Raw genomic sequence first — 15,048 nt, 5'->3', positions numbered from 1 at the left:
TTGTGTGTCCCTATTTAAGGAACATGATGGCCTCATTTCCAGCCACCATTTCCAGCCTTCAACTCCCCTCAAACCCTAAATCTCGTTTTCATAGCTTGTGTGAGCATTTGAGGCTTATTTAGTGATCTTGTATGATTCTTTTGTGAAGAAGGAGCTTTGAAGGAAGAAGATTCGGTGTCCAAGCTTTTGGAGCTGAGTTTCTCTGTGATTAGTGCATCATTCAGAGGTATCAAGCTCAAAGCTTTATCATTGTTTTGATTAGTTCATGTTTTGGTCCATTTTAGGGTTTATGTCCTTAAAGCTTGAAGATTTATGAGTTTGATGAACTCCAGAGCATAGCATATGTCCATTTAGGTGTTTCAAGTCGTTTGGACTCATAAAAATGAGATCTTAGCCGTCAATATCTCCCCATGCATGATATATGAGGACTTTTATAAGTAAAGGAGGAGAATGTGTGAGCTTTAGACTTGACTAGCCATGCTAAGGCTTAGAGTGACCAACTTTGTGAAGTAATAGACTCTAGTTAGTCTAGATATGAGATTATAGCTATGGTCTTAACGGATTAAGACCAAGAGAATAAGAAAAGTGATTCTGGGACGTATGCCGAGCGTACTCCTAGCTACGCGCCGTGTAGAGCTAAGCCACCCCCATTGTATGCATGGGCAGTTGTACGCCCAACGTAGAAGATTGTACGCCTATTGTACGTGTTGGGTGTTGTCTTTCGTTGACTTTTAAGGTTTGGTAAAATTGTGGACCTTGGAGGAAATGGAGGGGTAAAATGGTCTTTTACCCTTATGAGATTAGTGGAGAAGCCTAGCCTAACAACGTTTAAGGTTTGTTAATATCATATATTAATTAGAATTATATGTGATACATGTTAGGCGGAGTCTAGACCGACAGTTCGGGGGCGGGATATATACTTGCTTTACTTTACGAGGTGAGTCTTCTTACTATACTTACCTGAGTGGTAATTACTGTGCGACCGGAGGGTCTTATTTGTGTTATTGACCGGAAGTTCTTATGTGCTTATACTAAGCTATGTGATATTATGCACCTTGTCTTTGTGAATTATGTTGTTATAATACTCTATGTTTATATTGATTTATGATCGGAGGGTCCATACCGAGTAGTGAGACCGGAGGGTCTTCACCGAGACACATGACCAGAGGGTCCATACCGATCCGTAAGACCAAAGGTCTTCACTGAGACATATAACCGAAGGTTCCTTGTCGAGATATAGCCATGAGAGGTTAATTATTTGTGTGTGTGGTCTTGTAGGGAACTCACTAACCTTCGTGATTACAATGTTTGTATAAAATGTGTTTCAGGTACATCTCAGGATCGTGGGCACGTGCCGACATGATTGTACACACCAACTTGATGATTTGTGTTTATGAGGATTTTGGGATATTTAATAAATAATTTCTGATGTTTCGTGTTTGGGAAAATTTTAAATTGGCTTGATAAATACTAAACTATGTTTGTTTGGAGTTTTTGAAATTTGATTTTTTTTTTTTTTTGAAATTTTAGAGTGTTACAATAACAAAAGTTGTCACACTCTTCAACTTGGACAACTTGCTAGTCAAAGTCCAACTTTCATCTTATAACATTCCAATTTTCAAGACCAAAAGTTTCATTTTTATATAACGATTTAGAAAAACAATTATAAGAAAAACATCATCAAGTTACATCATTTCATAAAACCATAGTCACATGTCTCAAAACCATATCATAAAAGAGTAACAATGTCAGAGTACAATTCTAAGAATCTCATAATGCGGAAATCATGTGTGTGTATGATGCGCTACTACCGTGTCGGCTCCTTCCCCTTCGATGAAGAGGCACCTGAAAACAAAACTCAAAACTCTAAGCACAAAACTTAGTGAGTTCCCCCATCATACCACATACCATACATAACACATACTGTCTAACATATATGAGTACTAACTACCCCTTCGTTCCTGTCGACCGGTACCTTGCCTAGCATATCAGGGTGCTGGCCTACCGCTTCGATCATATCGATCGGTACCTTGCCTAGCATATCAAGGTGCTGGCATACCCCTTCGGTCATGTCGACCGGTACCTTGCCTATCATATCAGGGTGTTGGCCTGCTGCCCCTTCGGTCCTATCGACCGGTATCTTTCCTAGCATATCAGGGTGCTGGTCTACCTCTTAGGTCCTTTCGAGTGGTACCGGGGACTATTTCACCCCCTACTTTACCACATAGCATCCTAGTGCATAAACATATAAGTCATATACTTCCTAGCTTATATGGGTGATGACATACCCCTTCGGCCCTATCGACCGGTATTGGGGTCTATCTTACCCCTCATATCACATATCACATAACATAATATCATACTAGCACATAATCATAACAGATAACAAGATACCAGATAATTATCACGAAGATAATTATCTCTACTATAACTCTTACTAGTAGACTGGCCTTGGTGCCTTAGACCCACTTCTACTGGAAGGTAACTCACCTCAATGTCATGTAGTGTCTGAACTGTCCTCGGTGTTAGGATCAATTCCTCTCAAACTCCTACACATAACAATCCTCCTTAATTACCTTTTCATACTCATAACTCTTTCAAGGGTCAACTCAGGTCAATGTCAAAGTCAAAGTCAACACCCTGGCTAAAGTCAACTTTTGGTCAAAGTCAACATTTGGTTTATTCAACTCGTCGAGTTGGTCCACTAACTTGTCGAATTCCTTAATCCACAAAATTTTGGAAGTTAGATCCTACTCGTCGAGTTCCCTCCTACATTGTCGGGACTTTTACTACTAACTCGTTGAGTTCTCCTTGAACTTGTCGAGTTCTCCTTCATACAGAATTGGGACCTTTTTCTCATGACTCGCCGAGTTCATCCTTGAACTCATCGATTCCTGCTTCATATAAGTTGGAACAGTTAGCCCTTGACTCGTCGTGTTCTTCCTTGAACTCGTCGAGTTCTTCTTCGTATCAGTCGGGACATTTGCCTTCAACTCGCTGAGTTCATCCTTGAACTCGTCGAGATCTTTGATCTTCAAGTCCATAATCACGTCCATCTTGCTGAGTCCTCTTCTAGACTCAACCATATTGCTCAAAAACAGAAAAGGTTGGGGAACCATGACCCGACTCGCCGAGTCCTATGAATGACTCGTCGAGTTCCCCAAATTCCAAGTCCATCCAGTCGATTTCAGTCAGGCTTATTGCATCCAAAGCATAGATTTGACCTCCTAGGGTCAATATAACACGTAAAGTTACAAACTTTACGTGCATGCATGGGTGTTATGAAGCTAAAACACCAAAACTAAGCCATAAAGGAGTTCTAATGCATCGGATTGGGCCATAACTCAATAAAGGTGGCAACTTTAAGCTTCCCGAGCTCAAATGTTCCCAGATCTAAATTCATTACTCTAATATGCAATCAAATCCCAAAAGTGACTTAGAAATGGCCCAAAATGACAATATGCAAGCCCTAAAGATTATCTAAGTGATGGAAAGCCAAAGTTTAAGCTTTTTACCTCAAACAAGCTGGAAATGCAACCCAAGCTCTGGATATATTGCCTTCTTCTTGAATCTTTAAGCCTTTCCTTCCTTCTCCAAGCTTCAAATCACTAAAATGGCACAAAATAGCTCAAGAGCACTCAAAAGCTAATTAGGGTTTCGTGAATAGAGTCTGAAGGTGATGGAGTCTGGAGTGAAGGCCATATAAGATGTTTAAATAGGGTGCAAACCCTGAAATTAGGGTTTTACTCTGGCAGACCTACTCGTCGAGTCGGGGCTTCCGACTCGTCGAGTAGACTCTTCCACCCGCGACCAAGATCCGCTCCTACTCGACGAGTTTGAGGCCGCCAACTTGTCGAGTCCTAGTATAAAAATGCAAAAATGCATATTTAAAATACGTACCGGGAACCGGGCGTTACACATCTATTTGACAGTTCTAGTCCCTTTTCACTATTTTTCCAATAATATTTTTGTTCCATAAAATTTAATATCAATCATCGCTATAATTACTAACTCATCATTTAACTTCAACTTTTATTTGTTTTGTTTATTTAAACATTTTTTCGATTTAACCCAAAAGTCGGGTGTTACACTACATATTTTGGATAATGGATACTGGGTTATTTGTCTCTTTCTATTTTCAGGTAGCAATTAACTAGGTTGTACTTGGGTGCTCGACCGATCTTCTTAGTTAGAAAATGTTTATCCTATCCGTCTAAACTAGACACAACACAATTAATGTCAAATTTTCAGCATGGCCTAAGTGTTGGATGTTAGTTTAGTAACAAGCTTCAGTCCTCCAAAACCGTTTAGGTTTGAGACATGACCCCGCTAACCTTCTTATTCTTTGTATCTAGCATCAAACTAGCTCATATGATATATTGCATAGATGCAACAATTTATGACAACATACCTCTAACACCCAATTGAACCACAAACTCACAAATCAAACATAAAAAATTTAGTGGGGTGAATTTTTATGTGAAATTTACCCATACCTTCTTCATCCTCTGTTACAACATACCTTCAACTTTCAATCAAAAACCCTCTTCATAGAAATGGCCATTTTGAATTAGGGTTTATGGAGGAGATAGGAGCAAAACAATTATATATGTGAATTTTATGATTGAATTGTTATGTTGAACAACTCGAAGGACTAAAAATCGTGACAACATTATATTTCTGGCCGAAAAACAGGCCATATAACCATAGGGACGAAAATGTAATTTATCCAAAATCCAAATCCAAAATATTAAATATAGGGAGACTAGGTAAAGTGTATAAGATTTGTGTCTATTTCACTTATTGACGTGTTGACTAGGGAAACTAAATTACATGAGATATAGGGCGTGTTTGTGTGTCTCGTTTTGTTCGGTTTCAGCTTTCAAGTACTCCACAAACTCAAAAAAAAGTATCTTTACTTGTTTGGTAGTATGTCTTTTGCTTTTATTATTATCTATTTAAAAACATTAAATATCAAGTGAAATTACCGCTTTGCCCCATTATATAAACCGTTTATTATTCTGTCTTTTAAAATAAAACCATTTACTTAGCAATTGATTTAAAATTTGTTTGTTTATTTACTATAATATATCTAAATAATGTATTAAGACTAGTCAACGTCAAACTTGAATATCTCAATATGATCCAACTCATTTGCATCATAGTTTAAAACAAATAAAGAATGATAAAAAAAATATCTAGATATACAGGTGTCCTAACTTTTTCAAAAAAAAAAAAGTAAAAAATGACCAAATTAAACCACTTTACGTGACTTGCATCACAAATTTACCAACCCCACAAAAGTGTAGTAGTTCTTTAATGCATACTACATAACCTAATAACATGAGTGCCATTTTTTGATCAATTATCAACCAAACAAGAGAGAATAAATGGTTTGTCTAGTCTAAATCAACTATATATCCCAAAATTTGATTTGGACCAATACAAAATCATAGAAACTTCGATCATCACAATTCACAAGATTGCCACTCAAGTCGACCCAACAAAAGGGGGTCCATGGTCCATGTGAAAGTTTGTCTTTAGTCCCAAAAGACTCGAGCCGACTGTTTTGGCTAAGCGTTTCAAATGGGTCAAGTCAATTTTACAAACCTTATGGACCCCAAGACCTCCATCAAGTCAACATTATGTCATAACCCATCAAGAAATATTTGCTTTATGTTGGAAGAATCTAGTAAGGAAAGATCATAAACCTTCCTTGTAAACATACATGTAGAAATAGGAGTATAATAATTGAGGTTTGGAATTTCACACATAAGTCTATGATTTGAATCACATCCTTGACACATCCAATATATTATTTGTGTTTTACACTTGACATCCAAATGAACACTGAAACATATTAACATGGGTGGATCAGATGGCATGGTTTATATTTTTTAGACAGAAGTTTTTAGAAAGTTGACTATTCAATTACTTTGTCAGAGTCTTACATATTATATTGATAGGAATGATCATTCGTAAATCATTTCTTAATTTATACAGTTTTCTTTTTAGCAAAAATAATCTAACTTATATAGCTTATTGTAATTTGTTGTTGGGTGAAACTATAAAATTATTTTATTGTAGCTTATACACTAGCTTTTGATATGCCCTTAATTATATTTATATCTATATATTATACTAGTTTGTTAGTTACTTTTTATCAAACATTATTAATTTATAAGCTAACTTATTAACAATAGCTAGTTTTTTAACTAAAAACTAACTATTCAACTAGAAACTAGCTTTTCAACTAGTCTAAAAAAAAAAAAAAAAAAAAAAAAAAAAAAAATCTTAGTTAAAGACTAAGTGACACATAGTAAACTTGTAGAAAAAGAAGTCTATGAATGTGTATGATCGACCAAGTAGGGTTTATAGAAAAAGAAGTCTTTGGTCAAACTCGGTAAAAAAATTCAATAAAAATCCACTAGGAAATCAAAAATCGGTCAAATGGTGAAAATAATATAAAAAAATGTTGGGCTACTTTGGATTTATATTATTTTCAATTTGTTTTTCCACAATAGTCTTCTTCTTTGAGTTTGACACTTGAAACTAATTGATCATATAATATATAATTATTCGCCACTTTGGGTTTATAATATCATTTGTATTTAATGTCTTTTTAAAATTAATTGCTTTACAACTTAGCGTCCTTGAGCTCAACTAGTCCCTACAATACACTAACCTCCAACGAGAAATAATCAAAATTTAGAATAGAGTATAGAATGTAAATAGAGTGGAGTGTACTTTTAAAAAAAAAAAAAAAAAAAAACCTTCACTAAATACACATGTAATAATATCATAAAACAAAATACTCAAGAAGTAAAAGGAAAACTAGATGAAAACATTTCCGAGATGAAAGCTTAATCTTTCACACTAAATTTAATCTTTTGTGTCTCTCATAAATTTAAAGTCTAGTCTAGTCTAGCATTAACCTTGATATGCAAAGACAGATTGGTGGTTAAATTTCACACAATAAATAACACAAAGCTTATTTCATTGTGCAACCAAAGCACACACACTCCCTCTCTTCTTTGCACTATACAATTTTTCCCCCACAACAACAATACTCAAGAAAATCTTTCATTGCCTCCTTTTCTTTGCACACATTCACTCATCGTTTTCTACGCTTTGGCTCAACCTACATAACATGGAAACAATATTTAGGGGTTTGTTATCTTCTTTCCTCATCAAGTCAAAAGTAATCACTAAATGACCATTTTACCCTTGCACTACAAAAAACAATCTTTAAAGCGAATGAAGTTGGGAGGAAAAAAAAAAGAAGAAAGACGACTTTGTATAGTTGGACACAACACATGATTCGGTGTTCAAATTAACAAATAATGTGAAATTTGTATTTTTAATGTAAGGGTAAAATGATCATTTTGTCTCTCATTCAGACAGTTTATTCAGTCTAGACAAAAACAATTACCCATTCAGCCACTTTTACACATAGAGGACTTAATATCATCTGGTAAAGCTATGTATGAGTGTTTCTTTGTTTCGTTTTTTACTTGATAAAGAAAGAGAGGTAAATGAGGGTTTCCTTATTTAGTAAGGACTTAACAAATTTTGCCCTTATGAGGAAAATGGAATTTCACCTTGACATCTGAAGATGGTGAAACTGGGAAAGGGTTAGATGGTCTTTTTGCATCATCATCAGAGGAACAATCTGAGCACAAAAACTGGTCCAGTTTTTTAGCCTCTTCAATTGTCATACCCATGCAAGAAGGATGAAACCTGCACAATTTAAAGAACAAAATAATATAAACAGAAACTGACATTTGCTTTTTATTCAAGTAGAACAATTGCTTTGTATCTTTAAGATATGTATAGAAAAACATCAAAACAAATAGCTACCCTTTTAAATGTTTTATTACGTTTAATAATAGAAACTGATTATGAGAATATTTTGTTTCTTTTTTAACAAAGTAAATCACTAATGTGCGTAGATGGGTAGTTGCGTCCTAAAGATTTATGGCAACATTTTTTATTATGGCAATAATATCATCATTATATTTGTACTTTAGTAGATTAGTAGAAGTAGAATTCTCCTCGATTATAAATTGATTATTAGCCCTAAAGGTTTCAACTTTCAAGCATGGGATACGTTCTTCTTCTTTATCCAAAATTATATAGTTTTGAGACAAAAGATTATCATACCAGTCCTTGCATCCTTCGCATTGAACCATCAAGTCATCAGGGTTGTAGGGCATTTCACATTTGCAGTACCTTCATGTCAAAAAAGAACCCTAATTCGCACCATTAACAGATAAATGAAGCTTAGATAAGTTGTCAAATTTAAGAGCAAGATGTAGGACTCACACTGCAACACGATCAGGGGTGAAACCACCGGTAGCAGCCTTGTACTCAAAGCGACAGAAGTAGTCTTCAGTGCCAACATTATCAAGCTTCGTGTAGTTCTTGAAAGAGTGTACTATACATTTCCCTTCAATCGTATGCGCACTCTGCATATCATAATGATCAGAGAGAAAAAGCTCTTTCACGCCATGAAATTGTCTTCGACCTCCAATAGACTCTTCAGGACGATAATACCACCTAACGCGAACCTTCACATTGTTTCTGTGATCCGCTTCAAGCTTTTCAACTCGAGCAACGTATGGGGGCTTATCAGAATCAGATGGCCGCATTAACACACAATCTCCAGCTGCGAAAACAAGTCAAATCGCCGTCAATACCAGTCGAAGCTTCAAAAATCAACACTTTAACCCTAGATAACAAACGCATGCGATATATATACACCCAATCCCGAATCCCCTTTCTTTTGAACAAGTAAATGTTCAAACAAATCTGTTTGAAAGATCCCTACCAACCAACCAAGTCAATGACAGTGAAAAATCAAAACCAGAAGAGAAATCTACGCACTGAAGGAGAACAAGAGAGAGAGAGAGAGAGAGAGAGAGAGAGAGAGAGAGAGAGATGATATACGTCGAACAACTTTGTTTGTGCCCTTGATTGTGTAGGTATCCAAATCTTTCTTTCCAGGTTTCGTCTTCGCCATTGAAAGTCCCAGTCGATAGTTGACCGAAGATGCAAAATTAACAGAGAAAATGTCGGATTTTGTTAAATCGAAGATTAAAAGAGGTCCGAACAAGGGGAAATGAGGAGCAATGCGGAGGATTTGAGGATGAGAAACAGGGAATGGTGGATTTTGCAGACAAAATTAAAGGGATAGAAGCAATGGAAACCCTAGATTTTAGGTGGTGTCGGAAGAGAAGAAGCGTCTGGAGTCTGGAAGGGGAGGGGTTTGGTTGGGTGCGGGGTGTGTACCATAAGGAGGGGAGGGGGGGGGTTTAAAGTCATGTTGTAGCGTCCACTTCAAAGCATGCAACATAACGGGACTGTTCTCGATGTTCCCAACTGAAATGACCGGCGTGTTTGAATTTTTTGGTCATCCCAATTTCAACAATTTCTTTTAGTTTTCCAAAAACAATAAAGAGCTATTATTATTATTAAGGCATGATAGTCATGAATCATTATATTATTGGTTAATTCGGAAAAAAATATTAAGATCAATCAACTTTGTATACGTTGAATATGGATATAATAATATGGTATTTGATTTACTTGTATTAAAAACATTTCTAGTTCAAGGATATTAGGTGTTATTTTTTCTTCTTAAGGTTTGAGGAATTTCGTCTAAAACAAATAAATTTATGAATAATATATTGTGGTTCAAAAAAATAATTGAATAGTGTTCTTTTAAATTAAAAGCTTTGTAATAATATATTACATGCCTATATTGAAGTTTTTATATATATATATATATATATATATATATATATATATATATATATATATATATTCTTGAGTTTCTTTTAAATAATACTCTTGAATTTCGTATTAGTAGAAATATATTCTCACGTATAGCTAGAGATTTGTAAAATAATTATGAATATTTCTAATTGAAGTGAGATGCGAGAGGTAAATGTGGTTTACTACAATACATAAATGTACGGCCGCTCTTAGACAATTGACATACGGTATAACCGCAAACGTATCAAATGAGTATTTGAAAATTTCGGAGAGGACGGGTCGAGAATGTACAAATCATTCTTGTGAGTATGTTATAGAGATTTACTGTGGCATAAACTTGCGACATCCGACTAAAAGTGATGTCGAACAATTGTATGTCACGCATCAAGCTAAACATGGTTTTTCAAGAATGATTGGTAGCATTGATTGTACATGTTGGGTGTGGACAAATTGTCCCAACACATGACAAGTTCAATTCACGCGAGGTGATCTGTAACATCCCAAAAATCACGATAAATTTTTTCATTTTTCAATTAAGGTAAAATCGTTGTTTCCAATCAAAACCCAAGTTAAAAACCAAACATCGAATATAAATATCCCAAAATCAGAGTAACATAAAATCTCTAAAACATGTCATTGAAGGATGTATACGGTCTGGACTCTGTTGATAACCCTCTGGCTGCTATCCGACAACTCCCCGAACTGCTGCTCCTCCAGCTCCCCGAGCTACCAATCCCAATAATAACACTTAGTCTAACTGTCCTCAAGAAGCCAACTAAGTCAACTCTAGTCAAGGTCCTTCTCAAAGTCAAAGTCAACAGTCAAAGCCAACTTCCAGTTGATTCGACTCGTCGAGTTGTTCTACCAACTCGTCGAGTCCATGCTCCTCAAATCCCAAAACAACCTCGACTCTACTCGTCGAGTCTAGCAACAACTCGACGGGCTCTCCTTCAACTAAACATTTGGGACCATCTTCAACCGACTAGCCGAGTTGTTCTACAACTCGTCGAGTCCATCTTCATAAGCTAAGGAGATTGTCTTGGACTCGCCGAGTTCCTCCTTGAACTCATGGAGTACCATGATCTTCTTGTCCACTACAGACAAAGATTGGTCGAGTCCTTCTCTAACCCCACACACTGATCTGACTCATAAACAAAAGGGTTTAGGTTTGCAATCCGACTCGTCGAGTCCATGAACTGACTCACTGAGTCCATCTTATAACAACTCTATTATGTCGACTCTAGTCCATTCCAACACCTCAAACTCATAGATTTGGACTCCTTATGCTATCAAGGTGTTGTGAAGCCAAAAATCTTAATCCAAGCTAGAAAAAAGGTCAAGGTCATGAAATGGGATCTCAACTAGATAAAGCCAACAACTTTGAGCTTCTAAAGCTCAATAATATCCAGATCTGTTGTCTAAATCCATCCTCAAGGGTTTAATACTCAGATTAACCTTGGAAATGATCCAAATGTGACATAAAGGCAAGCTAGAAAGGGGATCTATCAATTGAAAGCTCAAGGTCCAGACTTTTTACCTCCTAATAGTTGCCAAGTTGATATGTAGGCTGGATCTACACTTCATTCCTTGCTCCTTTCTTCCAAGCCTTCAAAATCCACTCCAATGGACCTTAATCTTCACCAAAAACTCAAGAATGAAGTTGGGTGGCTAGGGTTTTGGGGTTCTGGGCGAGAGAGGCTGTAATGAACCCTAGGGAAGAGAATAAGATGCTTAAATAGGGTACCAAGTCTCGGAATTAAGGCTTTCCTAACCCAGACCAGACTCGCTGACTCGCCAAGTCGGCCACTTATTCTACGTCATGGAACTCGCTCCGACTCGTCGAGTTCTTCACTAGACTTGACGAGTTGACCCCCTTTTGACTTAGGGTTTCCTTTCTTTTCTTGGTCTTTCTGATTCTGGGTGTTACATGATGATATTAGAGTTGATGTGTAAGATTTAAATAAAATAATTAGACGCCTTGGTTGATGGGGACTTGGAGGAAGATTCCATGACTTACGTAAGATTATGTTTAGAACATTGATAGTTTTGAGTTTTGACTTTATATATTACTTATATATATATATATATATATATATATATATATATATATATATATATATATATATATATATATATATTATGAATGATATAAAAATACTGATATCCCACCGATATCCCACCGCGATAACCTATATCTCAAATATCGGCCCTTGGCTGATATTTTATTTTGGACCGCTATAACTGCCTAGCTTATAGACATCATTTTTCACGCATACGATGTTCAAGGGTTTAATTACTCTCTTTCCTATACTCCATTTGTATTTTGCATTGCTACCAATGTCTTATTATATGTCTTATTAAGCACAAGTTATACTTCCTAGACTCTTCTTATATGATTCCTTCTACTCCACACTACTATTGGATGAGGAAGAACTTCTACTAACATTAACTAATTATTGGACGAATACGATTACATGCCTCTAAAATCAAACCGCTTTTTGACTGAAAGATCTGACACTACAACGCTTAGACTCAGACGAGAGATGCTCAATAACACCAAATCAGGCAATCTAAAACTATTTAATTATGGGAGCATGAAACCTTTCATAATTGTCAAATAAATGTTAATATTAATATTGGTTTTAAGCAACAAATAACAAGAAATTCCCTAGGCTATAAGGCATCTTAGTTATCAAGTAATCCTAATCTGCACTTCCTGAAAAGATCCATAGCCTACATAATAGCATGCATTTCTAACAATTCATATATCAACATATACAATAATATGGATATTTTGGGAACCACTTTCCTTTCTAAGCTTCAGTTGAATGTATGTATCACATTCTTTTCTTTTGAATATAGTTCCTTTTCTTAAAAAGATTTGTTAAGATGTTATGTGAATTAAGTTTGGATTTACATGAATGTTCATTAAATTCTCTCAAACCAGGGCTTTGATACCAACTAATGTCCCCAATTTTCAACCTAAATTTTTTCATTTTTATTTATTCAAAGTATTATATATATATATATATATACATATCAGAGTATTTATTACATTATGTGGAAACATGATTGCGGATGCACGTATGAACAATCAATCCTTACGCTTCTCATGAGTCAGTGAGTTTCCTGAAAAACATTTATAATAACTAGTTGAGTGCTAGGATTAGTGGGTTCCCACAATACACATATATGCATATCATACACTTACAGCCTACATGTCATTTCGTCTTCAACACGAGTCTACATGTACTTACGACCTACATGTCATTTTGTTAACACGTGCCAATGTGTACTTACGACCTACATGCCATTTCGTTAACACTTGGGCATGTAGGTTCCTGATCTCTTTGTTGTTCCGCCATCATCCCCTAACTAATTCACAATAACTTATAAGCATATCAACAATCACACACATAGATACTATATATTTGGCTCTACAAGCACATAGAAAACTATACTATGGGATCTATACTACTAGTCTTATATGCTAACATACACAGATATATACTAGAATACATAATATAGTGAGATTCACCTGGACATTTTCTCTGACAACTAACAACAATCTACTGACGATCCAACTGACGGTACCATACCCAACGAGTATTAACCTATAATAATACCGCTTATTAGATACAGGGAAATCTAGCAATGTGGGTTAGACCTATTACTAATCCCAACGTATATTGATAGTTCTATTAAATAAGGATCACCAGGCACGACAATTGGGAGGCAAGATCATTTCGGCATATAGCTTTTTTAAAATCCAACAACCAAGCCAACCTAACAATTCTAGACACCTCTCCCAAAAGTAGATCAATCACTATTTTGACTTGGAATTATTGATAAGTCTTATTTATAGGTTCATAATGACGATTGGTGACAATAAATATAAGTTACACTGAAAGCAGAATAGCGTAGCGTAACTTATAGAGGTTTTAGCAAAAATAAGAAATACGTTGTAAGGGCTCTGTCCTAATAGCTATTAGTTGACGGGCACTTAAGGACCTCAAAGCTAACCAAAATACCCTAAACACTAGGAACTTTCGAGATTATAACTCAAAGAATCAGGGGGGAGAGTTTGTTGGGGGGTGTGAGGGAAGAATGAAGACTTAGAGGCTATTTATAGGCACTTTTGGGCATATGCACGTCGCACTTCAATAGGTACGCGCCATGCCTTATGGTGTGTTGACTCCATCCTTCTTCTGCCACGAGTCGTGTCCAGAATCGTCTACATAAGCCTCTTCTAGAAGGTTCCACGTGTCACCTTCCTATGGTTCCACGTGTTACAATCTTATGGAGCCATGTCACTATGTCTCAGAAGAAAGGGGTTTCCCCAACCATGCCATGTGGTGTTCTCTCGAGGTGCCACATCATCATTCATGCGATTTTATAAATTTTCAAAATGGCGTAACTTACGATATTTATAACTTTCCTTTAGATCTCAACAACTAATTCTCACATTATCACATATTTATATTTTTCATAGGCTAGGTTGTTGAGTTTGATGTGGAAATCATAAATCCTACATACAGATTCCTTTCTCGATGTTCTCTATATCGACATACTCTTGTTAACGAGACATTCAACTCTCGTTTAGATTATTTTGTCTAATAACCTACTATTCCAGAATTTGATTTTTGTTCATACAGCTACGCTGAAACCTTGAAAAAATCATAACTTCCTCTCACGAAGTCAGATATTGACTTCTCTATATGCACACTATCGGTTTAACAGATACTACGACTTTTGTTTAGATTTCTTATACTAAAAATAGTTTATCAAAATTTCACTTTTTACGATATGCTAAGTCGTGTTGGTTTAATCGCAAAACTTCTAAAAAGTATAACTTCTTCATGTGAAGTCGGATTGAAGTGTTCTATACATCTATGGAAATCATATCGATGTTTCCTACATGTTTATGATGATTACTTAGGCTAAGGGGTGTTATATTTCTACTTTGAATCTTATAAATGACAGTTTATATTAGATTATATGTAAAGGTGAAAATAGGGTGTTACAAGAGTGGATGATTGTCAGCCATTATTTATTTCTCTAGAGTTTCGAATGTTGTGATCCCAATTTTGTATAGTAAATTGATGCAGATGGTTGGTAGATACATTTTTGGAAGTTCCCATTTAATTGGCTTATCTATGAGTTGGGTCTTAACATTTGGAGAGAGATGTAGTTATTGTAGTTGAGAGTTTCAAGTGACTGGGTTGTTTGTTGGCATCAGTTGGGTTTCAGATGGTTTCTCGAGATATGGAT

At 35.8% G+C, this 15,048-nt stretch overlaps 1 protein-coding gene across 1 annotated transcript; it reads right to left on the bottom strand.

Annotated features, from left to right (window-relative positions):
• Nucleotides 1-6,823: 6,823 nt before the first annotated feature.
• LOC145017578 (chromatin remodeling protein EBS-like) lies at nucleotides 6,824-9,309 on the bottom strand. Its single transcript, XM_078975583.1, has 5 exons — nucleotides 8,950-9,309; nucleotides 8,326-8,668; nucleotides 8,164-8,232; nucleotides 7,602-7,740; nucleotides 6,824-7,141 (listed from the first exon to the last, which is right to left on the bottom strand). The coding sequence occupies exons 1-5, from the start codon at nucleotides 9,020-9,022 to the stop codon at nucleotides 7,115-7,117; spliced, it is 651 nt and encodes a 216-aa protein (XP_078831709.1). The 5' UTR covers nucleotides 9,023-9,309; the 3' UTR covers nucleotides 6,824-7,114.
• Between the last annotated feature and the right edge of the window lie 5,739 nt (nucleotides 9,310-15,048).

The sequence above is a fragment of the Lactuca saligna genome, chromosome 9 (assembly GCF_052625555.1).
Source record: "Lactuca saligna cultivar CGN05327 chromosome 9, ASM5262555v1, whole genome shotgun sequence".
In the NCBI taxonomy this organism is placed as follows: Eukaryota; Viridiplantae; Streptophyta; class Magnoliopsida; order Asterales; family Asteraceae; genus Lactuca; species Lactuca saligna.
The sequence above is the reverse complement of the archived record's forward strand: the minus strand, read 5'-3'. Positions and strand labels throughout refer to the sequence as shown.

Bases quoted from the DNA above. Each gene is read 5' to 3' on its own strand.
- LOC145017578 (XM_078975583.1), bottom strand. From the start codon at position 9,022: ATGGCGAAGACGAAACCTGGAAAGAAAGATTTGGATACCTACACAATC. The intron at 8,233-8,325 runs GTGAGTCCTACA...TTTGACATGAAG, and splicing joins ACCCCTGATCGTGTTGCAGT to GTACTGCAAATGTGAAATGC. The intron at 7,142-7,601 runs GTGAAATTCCAT...CATGTTATGTAG, and splicing joins CACCATCTTCAGATGTCAAG to GTTGAGCCAAAGCGTAGAAA.